The sequence below is a fragment of the Oncorhynchus clarkii genome, chromosome 11, assembly GCF_045791955.1.
Source record: "Oncorhynchus clarkii lewisi isolate Uvic-CL-2024 chromosome 11, UVic_Ocla_1.0, whole genome shotgun sequence".
In the NCBI taxonomy this organism is placed as follows: domain Eukaryota; kingdom Metazoa; phylum Chordata; class Actinopteri; order Salmoniformes; family Salmonidae; genus Oncorhynchus; species Oncorhynchus clarkii.
This window is the reverse complement of record NC_092157.1, coordinates 26,347,782-26,369,701: the sequence shown is the minus strand read 5'-3', so window position 1 is coordinate 26,369,701 and position 21,920 is coordinate 26,347,782. Positions and strand designations below refer to the sequence as shown.

The following is a 21,920-nucleotide window of genomic DNA, read 5'->3' as shown; positions in this document are numbered from 1 at the left end:
CGTGTGACCAGCTTTGTCTTGAAGGACTTAGAAAAATAGATTGTGTGTGATACAATGTGTCAGAAGACTAGGTCAACTGGATATAAATGACTTACACAGTTATCATTAGCTTACGTTGTTGTTGTTGGTGTGTCTGTGTGTCTCTACCTGTGTGGTCCATGTTGAGTCCAGTGTTGATGTGTCTGTGTGTCTGTACCTGTGTGGTCCATGTTGAGTCCAGTGTTGATGTGTCTGTGTGTCTGTACCTGTGTGGTCCATGTTGAGTCCAGTGTTGATGTGTCTGTGTGTCTGTGCCTGTGAGGTCCAGTGTTGATGTGTCTGTGTGTCTGTACCTGTGTGGTCCATGTTGAGTCCAGTGTTGATGTGTCTGTGTGTCTGTGCCTGTGAGGTCCAGTGTTGATGTGTCTGTGTGTCTGTACCTGTGTGGTCCATGTTGAGTCCAGTGTTGATGTGTCTGTGTGTCTGTGCCTGTGAGGTCCAGTGTTGATGTGTCTGTGTGTCTGTACCTGTGTGGTCCATGTTGAGTCCAGTGTTGATGTGTCTGTGTGTCTGTGCCTGTGAGGTCCAGTGTTGATGTGTCTGTGTGTCTGTACCTGTGTGGTCCATGTTGGGTCCAGTGTTGATGTGTCTGTGCCTGTGTGGTCCATGTTGGATCCAGTGTTGATGTGTCTGTGTGGCTGTACCTGTGTGGTCCATGTTGGGTCCAGTGTTGATGTGTCTGTACCTGTGTGGTCCATGTTGGGTCCAGTGTTGATGTGTCTGTACCTGTGTGGTCCATGTTGGGTCCAGTGTTGATGTGTCTGTACCTGTGTGGTCCATGTTGGTTCCAGTGTTGATGTGTCTGTGTGTCTGTACCTGTGTGGTCCATGTTGGGTCCAGTGTTGATGTGTCTGTATCTGTGTGGTCCATGTTGGTTCCAGTGTTGATGTGTCTGTGTGTCTGTGCCTGTGTGGTCCATGTTAGGTCCAGTGTTGATGTGTCTGTGTGTCTGTACCTGTGTGGTCCATGTTGGGTCCAGTGTTGATGTGTCTGTGTGTCTGTACCTGTGTGGTCCATGTTGGGTCCAGTGTTGATGTGTCTGTACCTGTGTGGTCCATGTTGGGTCCAGTGTTGATGTGTCTGTGTGTCTGTACCTGTGTGGTCCATGTTAGGTCCAGTGTTGATGTGTCTGTGTGTCTGTACCTGTGTGGTCCATGTTGGGTCCAGTGTTGATGTGTCTGTGTGTCTGTACCTGTGTGGTCCATGTTGGGTCCAGTGTTGATGTGTCTGTGTGTCTGTACCTGTGTGGTCCATGTTGGGTCCAGTGTTGATGTGTCTGTGTGTCTGTACCTGTGTGGTCCATGTTGGGTCCAGTGTTGATGTGTCTGTACCTGTGTGGTCCATGTTGGGTCCAGTGTTGAGCGTGGGCGTGCCACTGGACTGTATCTGCCATCTGAAGCCGCTGTCCTCTGAGGTCCAACCGCAGAACGAGGGGTCGTTGGCCCAGCCAAAATCACACGCAAACCACAGGAACGCTGCAGAGCAGGAGACAGATCACAGGTCAGTCTGGCACATAGAGACACACATAAACATTCTAGATTGTGTAGTAGGCCAGACCACAAACTGGTTGAAATAGACCATTGTATGATCATGACTCAGAGGGGATTTGTGATAACCTGAGGGCTCACTAGATTAGAAACAGCGAATGTTGTGGAGATGATTTATTTGGGTAAATCACTAGAGGGAAGCAGAGAACTGTGAAACTCAAATATCAGAAGAAAGGGCTCTTGAGCTTCATAAAAAACCTAGGAGACACAGCGAGAGGGAGAGACAATGAGAGGAGGGTAAATCCTGCCAGAATAGGGTGGATGGGGGGTGGGACTTTGCACGGAGATGTTGAATAAATCCAGTTAATGTTCTCCTTTATTAAACAGAGCGCATGAACAGGATATGGGCTCATAAAAAAATATGTACAATGACAATAAGATAGCAGGAGAGAGATGGAGAGAGATGGAGAGAGGGAGAGAGAGAGGGAGAGAGGGAGAGAGGGGGAGAGAGAGAGAGAGAGAGAGAGAGAGAGAGGGAGAGGGGAGAGAGGGAGAGAGGGGGAGAGAGAGAGAGAGGGAGAGAGAGAGAGGGAGAGAGGGAGAGAGGGGGAGAGAGAGAGAGAGAGAGAGAGATGGGGAGAGAGAGAGAGAGAGAAAGCGAGTATGTGTGTGTGTGTTCACAGCAGCCTACTGAGGGAGATGACTTTATAATGAGCCCCCCCCCCCCCACACACACACACAGAGCTGAAAGGCCTTCTGAGAGTACAGTATGTATGTAAGAGTGGGGCAATGGGGAGCTTCGTTTTGTTATCAAATTGGATAAAGAAAGAGACTTCCAAAGAAGCAGCACAAGGGAGATATGTTAAGGATGTCAGCTCTGCCTCTGAAAGGCTGTATATCGGTGTCTGTGCAAGCGCTAAGGCCCCAGCTCTCCAAAGAATAAAAAATGTGAGCCAATATTCCCTTTAATAATCTCTGGGTTTTAACTAGTTTCTGCAGGCAGCAGAATTTATTTACCCATTAAACACAAAGCATGGAATTCCCATGTGGAACCACATTTCAGGCGCACAGACACATTTTTTTCTGAAGAAATCCTGTTCCCAATTAAGAGGTTTTTGGTTTTTCCATTCTAAGGAGGATTGGAGCAGGGACAAGCTCTCTGTAAGATGAGCAGCCCCACAGTTCACATCTGATGAATAGCAGAGGACAGATAGTCTACTACTGGAAAAAAAAAAACGATTTCCACCCACACAACGAATGAACCTCACACACATGGATTCTAAGCCCCTCACACACGCATACAGTCACACAGACACACGTCCTGTATACAGTACATTGATAATACAATGGGTCCTAACCTGGGATGGTGTCCACATCTGTCATAGCCTCTGGCATTGTGGTTCCACCTGTCAGAACAACACAGTGTTAGCACAGTTAGCCTAGCCGTAGCCTGGGAAATCCCAGACATAGGGCAACCGCACTAGGAACATTGGTTACATTGTGGGAGGCGACCCGTCTGTCTAGAGAGACTAGCCTAGCCGTAACACATAACAGTGTAGCATAGTTAGCCTAGCTGTAAAACATAAAACATAGCATAGTTAGCCTAGCCGTAACACATAGCATAGTTAGCCTAGCTGTAACACATTAAACATAGCATAGTTAGCCTAGCCGTAACACATTAAACATAGCATAGTTAGCCTAGCCGTAACATATTAAACATAGCATAGTTAGCCTAGCCGTAACACATTAAACATAGCATAGTTAGCTTAGCCGTAACACATTATTCTGGTGCCAAACGGATGCCCCCTTCTTCTATGTCTCTTTACTCCTATCAAACACGTCCACACTCCCTCTTTCACTATATGTAGGGCCAGGAGGGAGCGAACCAGAGTGACTGAGAGTGCCATGCACATCACTGACCACTGGAGACTGCTGTGCTGAAATGGGGCTAGGAGAGAGGAATAGCCAAAGAGAGAACTCCATGACCATGTGCACTGCTGCTGACCAAAGCCCTATGGGCCCTGGGGAAAAGTTGTACACTATAAAAGGAACAGGGTGCCGGTCGGGACATATCCATAGGGAACAGCAACGCATAGAAAGGTGGAAGTCAGGGGCAGTAAGGCAGGTTATTATCAGGTTAGTGGAGAAAGAGGCCAGGCTAGAAAGAGACCAAGGCTGCTGAGAGATAAAAGGCTGAGAGGGAAACACAGCTGGGTGGGGGATGGGAGGAGTAGGAGAGGCAGACAGGTGCAGGTGAGAGGGAAACACAGCGGGGTGGGGGATGGGAGGAGTAGGAGAGGCAGACAGGTACAGGTGAGAGGGGAACACAGCTGGGTGGGGGATGGGAGGAGGAGGAGAGGAAGACAGGTGCAGGTGAGAGGGAAACACAGCTGGGTGGGGAATGGGAGGAGGAGGAGAGGAAGACAGGTGCAGGTGAGAGGGAAACACAGCTGGGTGGGGGATGGGAAGAGGAGGAGAGGCAGACAGGTGCAGGTGAGAGGGAAACACAGATGGGTGGGGGATGGGAGGAGGAGGAGAGGAAGACAGCTGCAGGTGAGAGGGAAACACAGCTGGGTGGGGGATGGGAGGAGGAGGAGAGGAAGACAGGTGCAGGTGAGAGGGAAACACAGCTGGGTGGGGGATGGGAGGAGGAGGAGAGGAAGACAGGTGCAGGTGAGAGGGAAACACAGCTGGGTGGGAGATGGGAGGAGGAGGAGAGGAGAGGAAGACAGGTGCAGGTGAGAGGGAAACACAACTGGGTGGGGGATGGGAGGAGGAGGAGAGGAAGACAGGTGCAGGTGAGAGGGAAACACAGCTGGGTGGGGGATGGGAGGAGGAGGAGAGGCAGACAGGTACAGGTGAGAGGGGAACACAGCTGGGTGGGGGATGGGAGGAGGAGGAGAGGAAGACAGGTGCAGGTGAGAGGGAAACACAGCTGGGTGGGGAATGGGAGGAGGAGGAGAGGAAGACAGGTGCAGGTGAGAGGGAAACACAGCTGGGTGGGAGATGGGAGGAGGAGGAGAGGAGAGGAAGACAGGTGCAGGTGAGAGGGAAACACAACTGGGTGGGGGATGGGAGGAGGAGGAGAGGAAGACAGATGCAGGTGAGAGGGAAACACAGCTGGGTGGGGGATGGGAGGAGGAGGAGAGGCAGACAGGTACAGGTGAGAGGGGAACACAGCTGGGTGGGAGATGGGAGGAGGAGGAGAGGCAGACAGGTGCAGGTGAGAGGGAAACACAGCTGGGTGGGGGATGGGAGGAGGAGGAGAGGAAGACAGGTGCAGGTGAGAGGGAAACACAGCTGGGTGGGGGATGGGAGGAGGAGGAGAGGAAGACAGGTGCAGGTGAGAGGGAAACACAGCTAGGGTGGGGATGGGAGGAGGAGGAGAGGAAGACAGATGCGAGGGCAGGACGTTCGGTTGAGGGTGGAAGACAGGCTCTGAGGTGCATGAGATAAGGTTTCTCATTAGGTTGTAAAGGGGTAAAGATGGGGTTGCAGGTGCAGGTGTTTAGGTGTGTGTGTGTGTTTATGTAGGAATGTGGGCTTAGTATAAAGCGAGAGTAGGGGTAGAGGAGTAGGGGAGGTAGCAGTCTCATGAGAGTGATGTTAGCACCTGTCACTTCGTAGTCATCACCTGTTCCACTGTGGCAGCTGGCCTGGTCATCATCACAGTCGTCTGATGGGGCGGTGGTGGGGGCGGGCGTGGTGGGGGGGATTGTGGGAGCTGCGGAGGAGAGAGGGAGAGAGAGGGGAAGAGAGAGGGGGGAGAGAGAGAGAGAAAGTTCATGTTAATCTTGCGTTCATCTGCTCCTTTGTAGGGTTTGCGGTATCACATACCACACACATACACTACGCACATACACCACACACATACACTACACACATACACCACACACATACACTACGCACATACACTACACACATACACTACACATACACTACACACATACACTACGCACATACACTACACACATACACCACACACATACACTACACACATACACTACGCACATACACTACACACATACACCACACATACACTCCACTTATACACAACACACATACACTACAAACATACACCACACACATACACCATGCACATACACCATGCACATACACTACGCACATACACCACACACATACACCACACATATACACTACACCACGCACATACACTACCCACATACACTACACACATACACCACACACATACACTACACACATACACCACGCACATACAGTACACCACGCACAGACACCACGCACATACAGTACACCACATACACTACGCACATACAGTACACCACATACACCACGCACATACAGTACACCACATACACTACGCACATACAGTACACCACATACACTACGCACATACAGTACACCACATACACCACGCACATATACCACACACATACAGTACACCACGCACATACAGTACACAACACACATACAGTACACCACATACACCACGCATACAGTACACCATGCATACAGTACACCACGCACATACACCACGCACATACACTACGCATACAGTACACCACGCACATACACCACACACGCAAACATATACAAACACATACAAGGCAGGCCATGCCAGTGGATTCAATCACTGAGCTATTAACAGCCCCATTTTATCAGGATACAGAGGAAGTTTTAGTGTGAATAGAGCCGGTAGATGCTGAGGCTTTAGGTTTGTGTCCCAAATGGCACCCTATTTGTGAACTACTTTGTGAACTACTAGATTGTGAACTACTTTTGACCAGGGCACTACTTAGGGAATAGGGTGCCATTTGGAACAGAAGCTAGATTTGTGTTTAGACTGGAGATCAGATGCATGGGTTTAGAATTGGGCTGGAGGCTGGGCCCCACCCTGGCCTATAATTAGGGCCCAATGGCCTCGTTGGATGTGGGCAAGGCCGCAGTTCTGATCCATGCTCCGCTAACACACAGCCTGGATGTGTTTACCCTGACAGAGTAATGAGTGGGCTTTCCCAGGACAGTGAGAGGGAGGGAGGGAAGAAGGGAGGGAAGAAGGGAGGGGGATGGAGAGAGAGGGAGATGGAGAGACAGGGAGATGGAGAGAGAGGGAGATGGAGAGACAGGGAGATGGAGAGACAGGGAGATGGAGAGACAGGGAGATGGAGAGAGAGGGAGATGGAGAGACAGGGAGATGGAGAGACAGGGAGATGGAGAGAGAGGGAGATGGAGAGACAGGGAGATTGAGAGAGAGGGAGATGGAGAGAGAGGGAGATGGAGAGACAGGGAGATGGGGAGACAGGGAGATGGAGAGAGAGGGACATTGAGAGAGAGGGAGATTGAAAGAGAAGGGGAGAGGAGAGAGTGCATGTGTAATCTAGAATTCCCCTCTGCTATATGAAATATTAGTGATCAACCTCTGTCAGATTCAGGGTGGAGGGGTCATTGACAGGGTCAATGCTCTAGCTGGAATTTATCTGAATTTATCTGTACTCCTGGGGCTTAGCTTACACACCACCACTCACGTACCTGTGTCTGTATTTGTGTGTGTGTGTGTGTGTGTGCCTGCGTCTGTGTCTGTATGTGTGTGTTTTTGAGTGTGTGGTGGCATTAACAGTGAAAACAAGCATTATCATCCTTCTAAAGCCCCGGTGGGACTCCATGGCTTACACAGGGCTGCGCTCGCTACAGCCCTGAAATCCAATATGTAAATCCACTTAGGCCTGGCCCGCCAGAGCATGTTCTCATAGCAGGGAGGGGAGGGAGGGAGAGAGACGACAGAGAGAAAGACAGGTGGAGAGAGACAGAGAGAGAGAGAGAGAGAGACAGAGAGAGCGAGGCAGACAGAGGGGAGAGGAGAGAGAGAGAGAGAGGCAGACAGAGGGGAGAGGAGAGAGAGAGAGAGAGGCGAGGTGAAGAGAGCAAGACAGAGAGAGAGAGCGAGGCAGACAGAGGGGAGAGGAGAGAGAGAGAGAGAGAGGCGAGGTGAAGAGAGCGAGACAGAGAGAGAGAGCGAGGCAGACAGAGGGGAGAGGAGAGAGAGAAAGAGGAGAGTGGCCCCAGAGAAAGGATGGAACAGGGACTGGAAGAGGTTGGCAGTAATCCTCAGGGCAGATGGGGTTTCATTTGATCCCATGTAATATGTATGAGCGGTCTTGCTTCAGGAATGGCTTTGATGCAGCATGCATGGAGACTGGACAACTGTCCCTCTCAGGGAGAGATAGAGGGGCCTACTGGGCCCTGGACAGCTGTTGAGTCCACGTGGAGAATCGTTCTAAGCATCTTTAGATACCCCAACCTTGACAAACACCATGTATTCAGCCGTAGAACTGTCATCACACGGATGACAGAAGATGTGTGTGTGTGTATGTGTGCGTCAGTGGAGGCTGCTGAGGGGAGGACGGCTCATAATAATGGCTGGAATAAAGTCAATGGAATAGTATCAGCCACATGGAAACCGCATGTTTAATGTTTTTGATACCATTCCATTGACTCCATTCCAGCCATTATTATGAGCCGTCCTCCCCTCAGCAGCCTCCACTGATGTGCGTGTGTGTTTGTAGTATACATGTGTCTACAATTAAAATGCGTGTGTGTGTGTAGGATTCCATTTGCGGCCTACCTTCAATCTCACAACCCAGGAGCTCGAGGCGCAGGCCCATCCCAGCAGGGGTGGACCTCTCTGGGTAAACCCTGATGTATCGGGTCAGCAAGGGCTCCACGGTCCTCAGCTCTGGAGTATCGTAGTTCTGATTCCCCTCGAAAATCTGTGGAGAGGACCACCTGTGTTAGTTCATCGACAACAGCAGAGGAGAAGTCCTACATCGTACACACTGCAGCAGAGAGAGAGGCCGAGATAGGCCGATACAGATACAGAGAGAGACAGATACACACACACAGAGAAAACGAGAGCGAAATGTTACTGTCTGATAATGTCATTGCTCTCTCTGATGTCTCTCTCCTATCACAGAGACCCTAAGGCAGACTTATTCCTTCCTTTGGAAAATGAGCAGGGCTCGAGCAGGGCTGAGAGAGGGGAGAAAACAATGGAAGATGGACCAGATTTCTCCGTCTGACATCTAAAAAGCACTGTCGGTGGGACTGTAAACGAGAGCCCGGTGGCTACAACTAGCACCTGCCGCCCCAGCAGGACACCGCGATCAAGGGCAGCCTCAGCTCACTCTGTCTCGGCTCAGCCTCAGAGGTCCTCTATTTAGAGGAAAGAGAGAGAGGCTAAGGGCCTTTTCTTTGGGAATAACGTAGCGAAGGGGTAAGATAGAGGAGAGGACTAATGCTTTCTCGCTGCTCAGCAGTTCTGGTCTTGTCATCTGAATAAGAAAGGAGGATTCTGTTTGGGAATAACAGAGGTACACGTAGAGGCGAGGAGATGAAAGGACAGGAGAGTAGAGGAGAAGAGGAGAGGTAAAGGACAGTAGTGGAGATGAGAAGAGGAGAGGTAGAGGAGGGGACAGTGATGGAGTGTAGTGGATTAGTGACCATTAACCCTGGAACACGTCTTGTCTGTCTTTGATGCTCGGAGGTTCTTAGTGAAAGAGGGAGAGATGGAGGAACAAGTAGGACAGGAAGATGCCCAGCCTCTCACTCCTTCAGAAATCAACCATTAGGTGATCTGGAACACACTTACACCACATCCTGTCGGAGAAAGTTGTAATTGGGGACAGGGCTGTAGAGGTACTTCCTGGAGGTGTGCGTCTGTGTGTGTGTGTGTGTGCGAGGCATGTGTACGGTGTGTGTGTAAGGCGCTGTGTGCGCGTGTGACACACTCAAAGCATGCCGACGGCAGCAGATACATCTAGGGTCGTTTCTGCGTGTCACACGCGCTCTCTCAGCTCTCCTGCCTTCTTCTCCGCTCTATTGAGTAGAGTGCGATTCTACTGTAAGGCTTGAGCAGCAACAGCGGAATACTGAGAGGATAGACGCTAGGCAGCGGTAGGTCTAGGAGAAACCTTACACGTGGTTATCCTAATGTGCTACGAAGTACTACCCAAATGGACTTCATAAATGTTTCAACATCCACGGTACAAAGAATGGGTGAAAACTGACTCAATGTCACTGGTATTCAGTTTGGAACAGGGAAATCATTTCCCATTAGATAGTCAACAAAACCCTACTTTCTGTTAACTGCTCAACATGGTAAACACAACAAACAAACAACCAATGAAAACGGCTCTTACCTTTGGCTTGTTGCCGCTGGCGTCCTGGACCATCTTCCAATCAGATCCGTTGTTACTGTATCCCAGTCTGAACTTCTTCATGAACACCTTGTTCTCTCTGTGTTTCCCTCCCTGGATGATGAGCCCTCGTACCAGCTTCTCCTCCCCCAGGTCCACCTGCAGATGAATGGAGAGGAAACACGTTATAAGCAGTTCATAGATACTCATGACAGGCTCATAATGCATTATATCTGTATACCGTAAGTAAAGTGTTTCCAAACTGTTTATTTGTAATCTCATCATCATTTTGGCCAAATTCTTTGTGCATAAAGGTAGGATATATTCTCAGAAAATATGTTATATGAACCAATGATATTTCATAACCAACGAACCTATCTCTAATTGCAAAGCCCCCCCAAAAACATAAGAATAGTCTATTAATATAGTTGATCTAACCTGTAGCCACTCTGAGGTGAAGGGCTGGGGTTGGGGCAGCAGGGTCCACCCGGAGCGGCTGGTCAGCAGGCGGGCGTTCTCGGGTACCCAGCTCCGGTCCGTGTGGGACGAAGCTGTGATCTGGGCATCAGTGATCAGGCCCGATACCATGCCAAGCATGCCTGAACATGGATACTCTGAGAGGGGGAGAGAGAGATAGAGGTTAGCATAAGTCTTTCAATGAGCAAGAGGGATTTGAGAGAGAACCTGAGGGGGATATTTTATCACCAGTCCGAGGAGGTTGTTTTCCATGGTTTATGTGTTAATAGGGGAAAAGAGAGGGATGGGTTGAATGACTGAGACAGTGAGTGATAGTGATGTGTGAGAGAAACACTCTCTCTTTGTGATGCCTCTCTCTCTCTCTCTCTCTCTCCCGCTCTCTCTCTCTCTCCCTCTCTCTCTCCCCCTCTCTCTCTCCACGTCTCCCCTCTCCCTCTCTGTCTCTCTCTCTCTCTCTCTCCCTCTCTCTCTCTCCCTCTCTCTCTCTCTCTCTCTCTCTCCCCCTCTCCCTCTCTCTCTCTCCCCCTCTCCCCTCTCCCTCTCTCTCTCTCTCTCTCTCTCTCCCTCTCTCTCTCTCTCTCTCCCCCCCTCTCTCTCTCCCCCCCCCTCTCTCTCTCTCTCTCTCTCTCGCCCCCCTCTCTCTCTCTCTCTCCCCCCCTCTCTCTCTCTCCCCCTCTCCCCCCTCTCTCTCCCCCCCCCCCCTCTCTCTCTCTCTCGCTCTCCCCGTCTCCCCCCCCTCTCTCTCTCCCCCCTCTCTCTCGCTCTCTCTCTCTCTCTCCTAACCACTTGAATACTAATGTTTCCGCCTGGAGTGTTTGTCTCCCATCATCCAATTAAAACTCTCCCTTCCTTCAGCGGTCATTTCTACCTGGGAGTGCTATTCTTTCATCTTGAACCCCCTCCCTCCCTTCATCCCCGCCGTCCCCCCTTTCCTTTTGTCGTTCTATACCTCTGCTCTAATTTAGCCCTGTGTTCTCCGAGCTTTCATCCCGAATCTGTGTTCGTTCATTTTCGTCCCCTTGAGTGCCTTGTGCATTCTACCTTTCATTCTACCTTTCATATGCCCTAACTGCTTGCTGCTGGTGGCTGTTTCACTTTGTGCCGTTTGCACCTTTCGGCTCAGAAAAATGTTCAGGCAATGAATCCACACACACAGGCTGACTGTCTTGTCTGTCTCCTGACTGACCGTCTCTTTCCTTTCCATCCACTTAATCAAAAGAGTCTGCAGTGACCTGCAGTAACCAATATCATATTTACAATCTGCTCCCAGGGAGGGGGGCAAAAGGAGATATATTCTTGGAACGTCTGTGACTGTATGAAACTCAGTGTAACTCTGCCAAGCAGTACAAGGCTTCATTCAATCTTTTCCATCGTTATCACAGTTCCTGTTCAAAACAGAGAGGAATAAACTAGTTCTACGTGACTCCCAGGAGACCCAAACAAGTCCAAATCGAATCAGAGAGAGCGCCATGGTTCCTCAGGACAGGACCAAATGCTCACGGGGAGATTTGTCATCCGTTTGAGGCTGAGAATTTCTCTTTCGTCGCCTGCCAAGCGCCCTGTGAGTGTGATCCCTGTGATCTCTGATGGAGCCATGTCAGAGGGAAGCTAAGGCACTCCACTGCGGTGGGCTCACGCTCTCGCTCTTTGAAGCGGATGGATAAGAGAGAGTTAGAGAGGGGGGTTTCCAGGGGGATTTGGAAGTTTGGGTGATCAGAGCACCACAGGTCATCTGCTGTGGTCACAAGCTTTTAATGCACCTCAGTTGGAACTGTTTTGGGCAGCACGCACACCGGACACACCCATAAACCGACAGTGCGTGTGTGTAGTGGCACACCACTGCAAGGGGCAAGGCTGAGCAGGGTAGCCTAGGGTTTGGCTGGGGAACTCTGTGGCTAAACACACACATGGGCTTATTTACCAATAGAACAGCCGAGAGTCAGCAGTCAGAAGTGATGAGGTTAAGTTATTAATACATAGGTGTGTACAGTAACTCCAACTGCAGGGCACATCTCATATGCAAAGACCAGATAAGATTAGACACAATCTGAAGGCCCTCCCACTGGGCACAAATGTCAATTCAACGTCTATTCCACGTTGGTTCCATGTCACTTCATTGAAATGACGTGGAAACAACGTTTAGTTCAGTGGGCTGTTTCTCTGTGGGCTTAGAACGGACCACTTTGATATCTCCTAAAAAGCATTTGTTAGTAATCTCTCTGAATGCAGGACTGAAAGCAGCCTTAAAGCAGAACCTCTCGAACTTGACCAGAGAATTACAGGATCACGCTCTCTCTCTCTGTCTCTCTCTCTCTGTCTCTCTCTGTGTCTCTCTCTCTCTCTGTCTCTCTCTCTCTCTCTCTCTCTCTCTCTCTCTCTCTCTCTCTCTCTCTCTGTCTCTCTCTGTGTCTCTCTCTCTCTCTCTGTCTCTCTCTCTCTCTCTCTGTCTCTCTCTGTGTCTCTCTCTCTCTCTCTCGCTCTCTCTCTCTCTCTCTCTGTCTCTCTCTGTGTCTCTCTCTCTCTCTCTGTCTCTCTCTCTCTCTCTCTCTCTCTCTCTCTCTGTCTCCTCTCCTCTCTGAGCGTGTGCAGAACATCCAGCTGGCAGTGTGATCAGAGTGGTGCCCTGCCCGCCGTCGGCTGATGAGGTCACAGAGTGGCGCTCCCTGCTCCTGTGATGTGTCTGCAGTGCGGTGTGTGTATGTGTGTCCGCAGTGCGGTGTGTGTGTGTGTATGTCTGTGCGTGTGTGTGTCTGCAGTGCGGTCTGGTCTCACGTCCAGCGGTGTGCCAGCAACGCACTGCCCTCTGCATATACACTCATGCAAATGCACAGACACGCACGCAAACACACAAACGCACAGACACGCACACACAAAGGCACGGGCTCTCACACACACTAACAAGCTCAAAAACGAACACATACGAAAGCTAGCGTACACAGACAGACTCGCAGACCAACAAATGCACACACATACATTAAGCCCTTCACAATGCCATAAAATAAATGCACGTTGACAAAGAGGTAGAGACGCTGTGAACCTGACCACAATCAAAGCCCTGTAGTGGGGGGAAGGTTGCCAGCATCACGCTGATGAAGATCACTGCAGACTTTGTGGACCCAGCAGGGGGCTGAGACTGAGGAGGTTGGGGAAAGGACAGAGGGTAGGACAAGAGCCACGGAGACGGTGTGTGTGTGTGTGTGTGTGCGCGTGTGTGTGTGCGTGTCTATGCAGGCGGTTGCAGTACTCAGCTATGGGAAGCCGCTCGCCTGGCCCGCTAAACTACTCTGCCTGCCGGCCTGCCTGCTGTTGATGTCATCCATATTGAATGAGGTACATCTAAACATCAGGTAACATCAATGCGTAATCATCTTCATGCGCCTCTCCTTCATAATGTAGAAGGCAGCACTCGCCTAAGAGTAAACCCTCTCTCACTGGGCTCTCACTACTGTGAGTTAGGGAGACACCGAAATGTACACCATAGTTACCCGGAGGAAAATGGGAGAGGGTCATGCTTTTTAAAATTTAGTCCAGGGAAGGGTAATGTAATTTGTAATCGTTGAAATGCAATATTACACAGGGTTGGAGAATGAGTTGCTTATTATAGTATCTCATGTGTGCCCGATGCTGCCCCTCATCCTTGATTCTATGCTGGGCGCGCAATATCAAGTGCACCTAGTGTGGTCTCAATCAGCCTGCCCTGCTCTTATTGATGTAAACCCTACTGTGCTGCCTAACCAAGGACTGTATTGTGTGTGGTGGCATTTCAGGAGGCGATTTGTGCAAAAAATTTGTGCAAAAAATGCCATATCTGTGTGCACATACTAGGCCTACTGATGTACTGTTCAGTTCGAGAGAGAGAGAGCGTGAAGATGAGAAACAGGAAAGAAGGTATTTAATTGATTTATTCTGGATCCGCATTGGCTGTTGCCAAGGCAGCAGCTACTTTTCCTGGGGTCCAAAGCTTGCTACTGATACAATTGATTTTAATACAAATGAAATAGACCTGATTATATAAAACGATCTATAATTAGGCTTTAGTCCGCAATGCTTTATGCTAGAAACAAGCTGTAAAATGCAGAGGAAAGACATCCCAATGGATGTGGGATATACTTGGGTTGTCTCTATGACTTTCAGAGGCTGCGCTGCAACCTTCTATAGCCGAGGAGCAGTGGTGGAGTGGTCTTTTTTGGGGGGGTTAGGGAGCGCCAAAAAAGTTTTGAAATGATGTCTTCATTTCTCGATCAAAGTTTTTACCGACAGATTGAATATTACTATGGAATAGGTGCATAAAATGCATCTTACAATTGCCACGTCTGCCCACTTGCCCACACATCTTGTCTCAAGAACATTTTATAACCTCAAACACCAAGTTAGGCATTCCTCGTTTCAAAGTAGGCCGTCATCTGTCAATGGTGAATGATAGTTCTTCCCGTTTTACAGGTGAAATGCCCAAACTGCATGCCCGTCACTTGAAGTCAATCAGTTTCATGGGAAGATGCATTTAGAGCTTCTAGAATTACTGTTTCTTGAGTGAATTAAAGCAGATGGCGTGAACAAACGACTATATTAGCATTTCTTGTAGGTCTATTTTGATTCAATCTAAATATAGCCTGTAGTGTGTGCACTGTTGAGTTTTAATGATTGTTGAAAGAATATTGGACTATTCAGCTTCAGACAAGAAATGACTGAGGAGGTGTTTTTGGTGTAACATACAGTATTATAGTCCTACTACATACAGTATGCTACAGTAGGCCAATGTGGTATTTCACTATATATACAAAAGTATGTGGACACCCCTTCAAATTAGTGGATTCTGCTATTTCAGCCACACCCGTTGCTGACAGGTGTATACAATTGAGCACACAGCCATGCAATCTCCACATACAAACATTGGCAGTAGAATGGCCTTAGTGAAGAGCTCAGTGACTTTCACCGTGCGACCTTTCCAACAAGACAGTTTGTCAAATTTCTGCCGTGCTAGAGCAGCCCCGGTCAACTGTAAGTGCTGTTATTGTGAAGTGGAAACATCTAGGAGCAACAACGGCTCAGCCGTGAAGTGGTAGGACACACAAGCTCACAGAACGGGACCGTCAAGTGCTGAACCGCTTAGCGCGTAAAAATCATCTGTCCTCGGTTTCAACACTCACTACCAAGTTTCAAACTTCCTCTGGAAGCAACGTCAGCACAAGAACTGTTTGTCGGGAGCTTCATGAAATGCGTTTACATGGCCCAGCAGCCGTACACAATGCATAGTGCCAACTGTAAAGTTTGGTGGAGAAGGAATAATGGTCTGGGGCTGTTTTTCACAGTTCGGGCTAGGCCCCTTAGTTCCAGTGTAGGGAAATCTTAATGCTACAGCATACAATGACATTCTAGACGATTTGGTGCTTCCAAATTCCAACCCCATTGAACACCTTTGGGATGAATTGGAACGCCTTCTGCGAGCCAGGCTTATTCACCCAACATCAGTGCCCGACCCCACTAATGCTCTTGTGATTGAATGGAAGCAAGTCCCCGCAGCAATGTTCCAACATCTAGTGGAAAGCTTTCACAGAGTGGAGGCTGTTATAGCAGCAAAGGGGGGGACCAACCCAAGTAATGCCCATGATTTTGGAATGAGATATTCGACAAGCATGTCCACATACTTTTGGAAATGTAGTGTACTGGATATACCGATCTGCTATGTAAAATACTCATGAATCACTTTGTGATCTTGTGAGACATTTATTCAGTTTTGATCTAACTTTACTAAATGAGTACCATTGTGAGAAGTGATACTCTTCTATTTGTAATAATAATAATAATAATAAGTGATGCGTAGGACTATTAGATGTAGGCCACATCTTGATGAGGGTTATTTTGAGCGATTTGAGCGCCCCGCTGAAAGGACAGCTGTGGTCAGGTATCGTTATGATTTCCAGTGCGCAAGGTGTTCCGTTGAATTTTCTGAACATAATGGAAGACGCGCAGTGAATATGGATCCTAGATGTCATTGGTGTGATGAGGTTCATGCAGGGCATCAGTTTGTCTGCACACACAATAGAGGTGGTACGTTTCTGTAAGCTAAGCACTCGGAACAGTAGGGCGATTTCAAGTGGGTCGTACAAGACTGTTTTGAGGACAGACGTTTTAGCAACCCCTGGTAGAGTTTTCTGTCTGTGACTATTCTTGTTTCGGTCGGATTTGGCGCGCTCAAAGTGGCGTTTGCAGACATGCCTACAATCCAAAATTACCCGACGATATGTGGCTGCTATGTTAAATAATGGAATGGCTCAAATTCATTGATGATCAGATACTTCAGTTGTAGCGGGTTCTGTTGCGCTCCATTTTGTTTTACAGTTGATTGACGACTTTAGTTCTGTTACAAACTTCGACTCCCCTTTTTTTTTAACAATAGCCTGCATGGAAATGTTCATTTCATAAGAGATCCGATTGTATCCAGGTATCACTCATTATAAATGACATACAGTCCCTTAGTAAATCATTTCAGCTACTCTTCTAGATGAGGAGGAAAATATTACCCAGGTACATGAGAGATGAGAGGCCTAAACAAATCGTAAAGGAGCACTTAGATACTCATTTTACCGAAAGGTCAAACAATATACCATCCACCAGCAGTGCCTTGCATGCATTTGAATGGTAAACTAACACCTCGAATGTATTTATCCTTTATTTAACTAAGTCAGTTAAGAACAAATTCTTATTTACAACGACGGCCTAGGAACAGTGGGTTAACTGGTCTAGGAACAGTGGGTTAACTGGCCTAGGAACAGTGGGTTAACTGGCCTAGGAACAGTGGGTTAACTGGTCTAGGAACAGTGGGTTAAATGGTCTAGGAACAGTGGGTTAACTGGTCTAGGAACAGTGGGTTAACTGGCCTAGGAACAGTGGGTTAACTGGCCTAGGAACAGTGGGTTAACTGCCTTGTTCCTCGGCAGAACGACACATTTTTGCCTCGTCAGCGCGGGGATTCAATCTAGCAACCTTTTCGGTTGCTGGCCCAACGCTCTAACCACTAGGCTACCTGCCGTCCCTATGTAACGCGAAGTGACGCTAAGTAGCGTTTGGCTGCCAGACAGAGAGATATAGAGTGTGAAGCATTGGGATCTCCGTGGTACTGACCTGATATTTTACAGCCGTACACCTCGAAGCGCAGAGCGATGCCTGTTTCCCAGGCGACGGGCCGGATCCGGATGAAGCGGGTGAGCGTGGCTTTGGGAAGCATCGTCCTGGCCACTTCAGTGGGGTTGGTGTTCCCTTGGAAAACCTGGGAGGAGAGGAGCTGTTCGTTATTCACAGAGTTTGTTTAGTGTAGTAGTAGAGTCACCAGGAGAGAGGCCTACTGGGCCAACTGAGGCCTTGGCCTCGCCTCACACAGTGCTCCAGAAACAGAGCTCAATGACGGGGCACAGGCCATATGCAGGCCAGCCTCCCTTCATTGTTCGTATTAGGCTACTGTCTTTAGACTATATACTATACACTGTATCATTTCCTGAGCATGTACAGAATATGGAAATTACTGTTTCATACTTAAACATCCTACGTTTTTGATATGAACCATATTCACCACAGTTCATAATGCACCAACTATTGTGATTGTGACCCAGCTGCAATTTCAACCATATACAAACACCTTCACCCTACAGTTATATCCAACGGTGACACGCACTCACACGCTGACAACACCCTACAGTCCATCACACATCACCCTGGCTAAGTCTCTGTAGGCATCCGGTGGTACGGTGGTGTTAACCCGCGGCAGGAGAGTGCTAGCCAAGCAGTAGCGGTGTGTTGCGTGGCAGTACAGCTCATCTGGGCTGAAGTGAAGGTGAACGGTGGCAGCACTAAAACGCCAGCAGGCAGGGCCAATGGGACCATTAGTCTGCTCAAAAGCCTCTCTATCACTGTCCCTACGTCCCTCTCTCTGTTTCCTGGGTAATGGTTGTCAACGGAGTCATCCACTCTCCTATATGTCACGCCGGTCGGCGCTCCTCTCTCTCTGGCGCCTCTGTCGCACCAATAACTATTAAATGGCTTTTTTCCAGCTAGCTAGCACCATCACCATCCCACTACAGCTTCAACCTGCAGGCTCAGCACCTAGTAAATAGGACCTACTACTCACAAAAGCACTTTAGAGGCCGGAACTGAGAGACAGGGCTTTTCACATCACCTTGCTTTAAAAAGAAAACGGTGTACTTTGGAGAGGTCGTAAAATAATTGGGCCTGAGGGGCAGGGGGAGGGGGTATATATTACAGACACAGACACAAAGAGAGCTGCTCTGGCCGCTATAGGGAAAACGTGGCTGCCCTTGTGAGTAGCACACACACAATGGTGACTACCTACAGGTTCCACAGATCCTTAGCCTGGTCAAACAAACCTCTTGATGGGCCCGTGGAGTGTGGACACCCACTAATGGAGGTTTGTTTACAGACAGAGAGCCTTCTGGTCTGTTTCACAGGCTGATAACTGATCGATCGTCAGATCCAGTCAGATCATTAGGTTAGCCACTCTCTGGTCTGGTCTGGTCAAGTCTCTCTCTCTCTCTCTCTCTCTCTCTCTCTCTCTCTCTCTCTCTCCCCCCATTCCATTCATCCTTGTCACTCCTGGTTTATTAAAGGCTTTGTCAACCGCTCTCCTTCTTCAGACAAATACCAGAGCCTGACACACAGTAAACAATGACTTCATCCAACTAAATGACTACTGTAGCGTCTTTATGAGAGAGGCAGTAGTACTGCACAGTAAATCGTTTCTCACACAATGCTCTGTGCATTAGCATACCACGCTAAGCGCATAATAGTATGGTGGAGAAAACGCTGTTCCACAGAGACAGAACCGAACACAGACCAGACCAGACCAGACCAGGGGCATTCCCCTTTTGTTGAGATATTGTGTGGCTGAAGCAGAGATCCAAGCCAATACTAAGGAGGAGAGCACAACTCAACTCTGGCTGAAAGCACGGAAATATCGCTCTGGATAAGAGCGTCTGCTAAATGACGAAAATGTATATGTTGTGAGTTTACATGACTGGCATTCTGGGTCTGGTTGGCCATTGTGCCACAGCTCTGTAAGTCTTCTGAGAAATGTCTCTCAACTAGTGTCATGTGCATGTCTTCTGCTTTTGCTACATGATTTGAGGATTACTGCGGTAATACATATGGTGCTGAAGTATAGGAAAAGATGATGTGCTTATGACAACGTTAGTGGTAGGCAGTGGGGTACAGAGTGGGTGAGGAGTAATCTCTCTTACCTTCTGTTTTGAACCCTCCTTCAGGGTGATCCAGTCTTCTCCGTTAGAGCTGACGTCCACCTTGTAGGACTTGACCCAGTAGGTCTTCTTGGTCTCCTGGGAAACGGCCCCCTGTGTTCCGACGGCCGTCACGAACCGGAGGAAACCCAAGTCCACCTGAAAGGGAGAGGGAGCGGTCAGTAAAATCCAATGGCACACACAGTACATACAGCAAGACTTTGGGTTTTAGTGCAAAGAGAAGTGTTCTGCAAGTCCAAACACTGATGACATAAAAGAGTAAAAAAAATGGAAAACAGCCTGCACCTCATTTAACTATGACTAGAATGTAATAAACAGCAGAAGTATGGAATGATATTCTATTAATAAAACACCACAACTTCATTTCCTTTGATGGGGAGACAAGAGCTTATTGGATGAAGGTGAATATTGAATGGAATTGGCCTCCTAATATTCTAAACAGGAGACATAGATTGAATATCAAATAGTACAAGGTTGCATAAAAAAAAATCAGAGCTTCATAAAGTAATCATGAACTGCTGTAACATTACTGATGTTATTATATTTTCCCGAGCCGGCTGCCAGACAGGGGGAACCGGGCCAAGAGCCTATTGGATAGAAGGGAGTCAGAACAGAGTCTGTACGGTTGAAAGGACCGTGATGCTGAACAGACTAAAGAGAAGGAGCTTACCAAGCATCAGGGTTAGAGAGCGGTTTCTATCAGAACTGTGGACAGTGTGTGTGTGTGTGTTTGTATGTGTTTGTGTGTGACTCATACTCCTCTGAACAACCAGGACATCCTGACTTGAACCCCCCCCCCCCCCCCCCCATCTCCCCATGGATCCCCTTAAATAGACTGGTCCATGTCCCATCGAGCTTGTCTAACAGGGATGGAGCTCTATTGGTCTGGGTCTGGATTGATTCAGCAGTCCAGACGTGGGTAGACCCCCACTCTGAGAGGAGACAGGAAGATCTGTTTCGGCTCGCCAGTCCCTTGCGCAGAGAGACCAAAACAACACCTCTGGACTTGCATTCCATCTGCTGGGCTGCCCCTATGGAGCCCACTTAAACCCTACCTCTCATCCCCCCCAGCCGGAACAGAGGAGGAAGAGAGGAAAGACTGGTGGGTGACTGAGGGAGGAGAGGAGGGCACATTGGAGAGGCCTCCAGTAGCGGGTGGCGAGGTTACGCTGCACTGTTAGTATTTAATGGGCCATAGCCTCTCTCTCTCTCTCTCTCTCACTCTCTCTCTCTCTCTCTCTCTCTCTCTCTCTCTCTCTCTCTCTCTCCGACTGGCCACACCGGGGTTAATAAGGAGTGATGCAAGGGAGTAAAAAACGCAGGGGGGTCAATCAAACGAAGGGTTGTTTGTGTGGGAGTTGTGGGAAGGGAACGGGCTGCTGGCTTCGTTACGGTGCTGTGTGGAGGGAGGGAGAGGGGTAAAAAAAAGAGGGCGCGACAAAGAGAGAAGGAGCGAGAGAGTGAGAAGAGAGAGAGAGAGAGAGAGAAGCTTTGATATTGGATTGAGAGGAGGCTTAAGACTGATGGATTGTGGCCGGGGCCTCGTGGAGATTAATGAATCCACACCAACTACAGCATGTGATGTGTGTGACAGCAAATGATTCATCCCAAATGGCACCCTATTCCCTATATAGTGCACTACTTTTGAAAAGGGCTCATAGGAAATATGGTGCCATTTGGGAAAGCCGGGGAGATCAGCAGAGAGAGCCGGGGAGATCAGCCTTTTAAAACCAGTCGACGAGAGCACCAGCCAACCAATGCAGGCATCACAGTGCATGTTAAAGATATCCATACAGCCTTGAACAGTGCTTCTCTCTCTCTCTCTCTCTCTCTCTCTCTCTCTCCCTCTCTCTCTCTCTCCCTCTCTCTCCCTCTCTCTCTCAAACACACACGTCACAGTGAATACATTGGCAATGCCGTTGTCATTCGTCTACTTTAAAATGTATTCAGGAGCAGAAGCTAAGGATAAAACCAGATGGGGAGAGCATGAATAAAGGTCTCTATATGACTTCCGTTCTCTGCCCGCTCTGGAGGATTTGAAGAAAAGACAACATACTTTTGTTCCTGCCTAGGAGCTCAACTGGGCTTATGGAAAAAGGGCCAGATTTCTTTAGCCCCATAAACAGAGACAGAATCCAAATCCCCTGTTTCAGAGCGTTCCTTTTTAATAACAGACGATTCACAATCCCCATCGCATGGCTGGGTGCGAGAGGAAGGAAGAATGTGCCAGTACAGATGGAGGGTGGTCTGGATGGGGGGAAAGGAGAGAGGAGTGGGGAGAGGCGAGGCAAGTCCTCCTCCTCCTGCTGTCTATCCTCCTCCTCCTCATCATCATTATCATTATCATCATCATCATCATCATCATCAGCTTCACAGCTATCCTGGACCAATGACAGAGTGCCTTACTGAGAAGGGAATGATTTGGCCTTGGATCCCCCTCCTGATTGGACCCTTATTAGCCGTAATGGAATAATGGA

General features: G+C 48.9%; 1 protein-coding gene across 2 annotated transcripts in view; it reads right to left on the bottom strand.

Annotated features, from left to right (window-relative positions):
• The window catches only part of LOC139420412 (neuropilin-1a), an 81,508-nt gene that overhangs the window by 5,633 nt on the left and 53,955 nt on the right, over positions 1–21,920 (bottom strand). The window contains exons 8-15 of one of the 2 annotated variants that reach the window (XM_071170493.1): positions 19,426–19,581; positions 17,300–17,444; positions 10,139–10,314; positions 9,704–9,859; positions 8,131–8,275; positions 5,161–5,250; positions 2,885–2,932; positions 1,371–1,514 (exon numbers count right to left, since the gene is read on the bottom strand). In XM_071170493.1, coding sequence (XP_071026594.1) covers positions 1,371–1,514; positions 2,885–2,932; positions 5,161–5,250; positions 8,131–8,275; positions 9,704–9,859; positions 10,139–10,314; positions 17,300–17,444; positions 19,426–19,581 — 1,060 coding nt within the window. Of the gene's footprint in view, positions 1–1,370; positions 1,515–2,884; positions 2,933–5,139; positions 5,251–8,130; positions 8,276–9,703; positions 9,860–10,138; positions 10,315–17,299; positions 17,445–19,425; positions 19,582–21,920 lie in introns of both variants that reach the window. The other variant, XM_071170492.1, reaches the window with a different exon arrangement.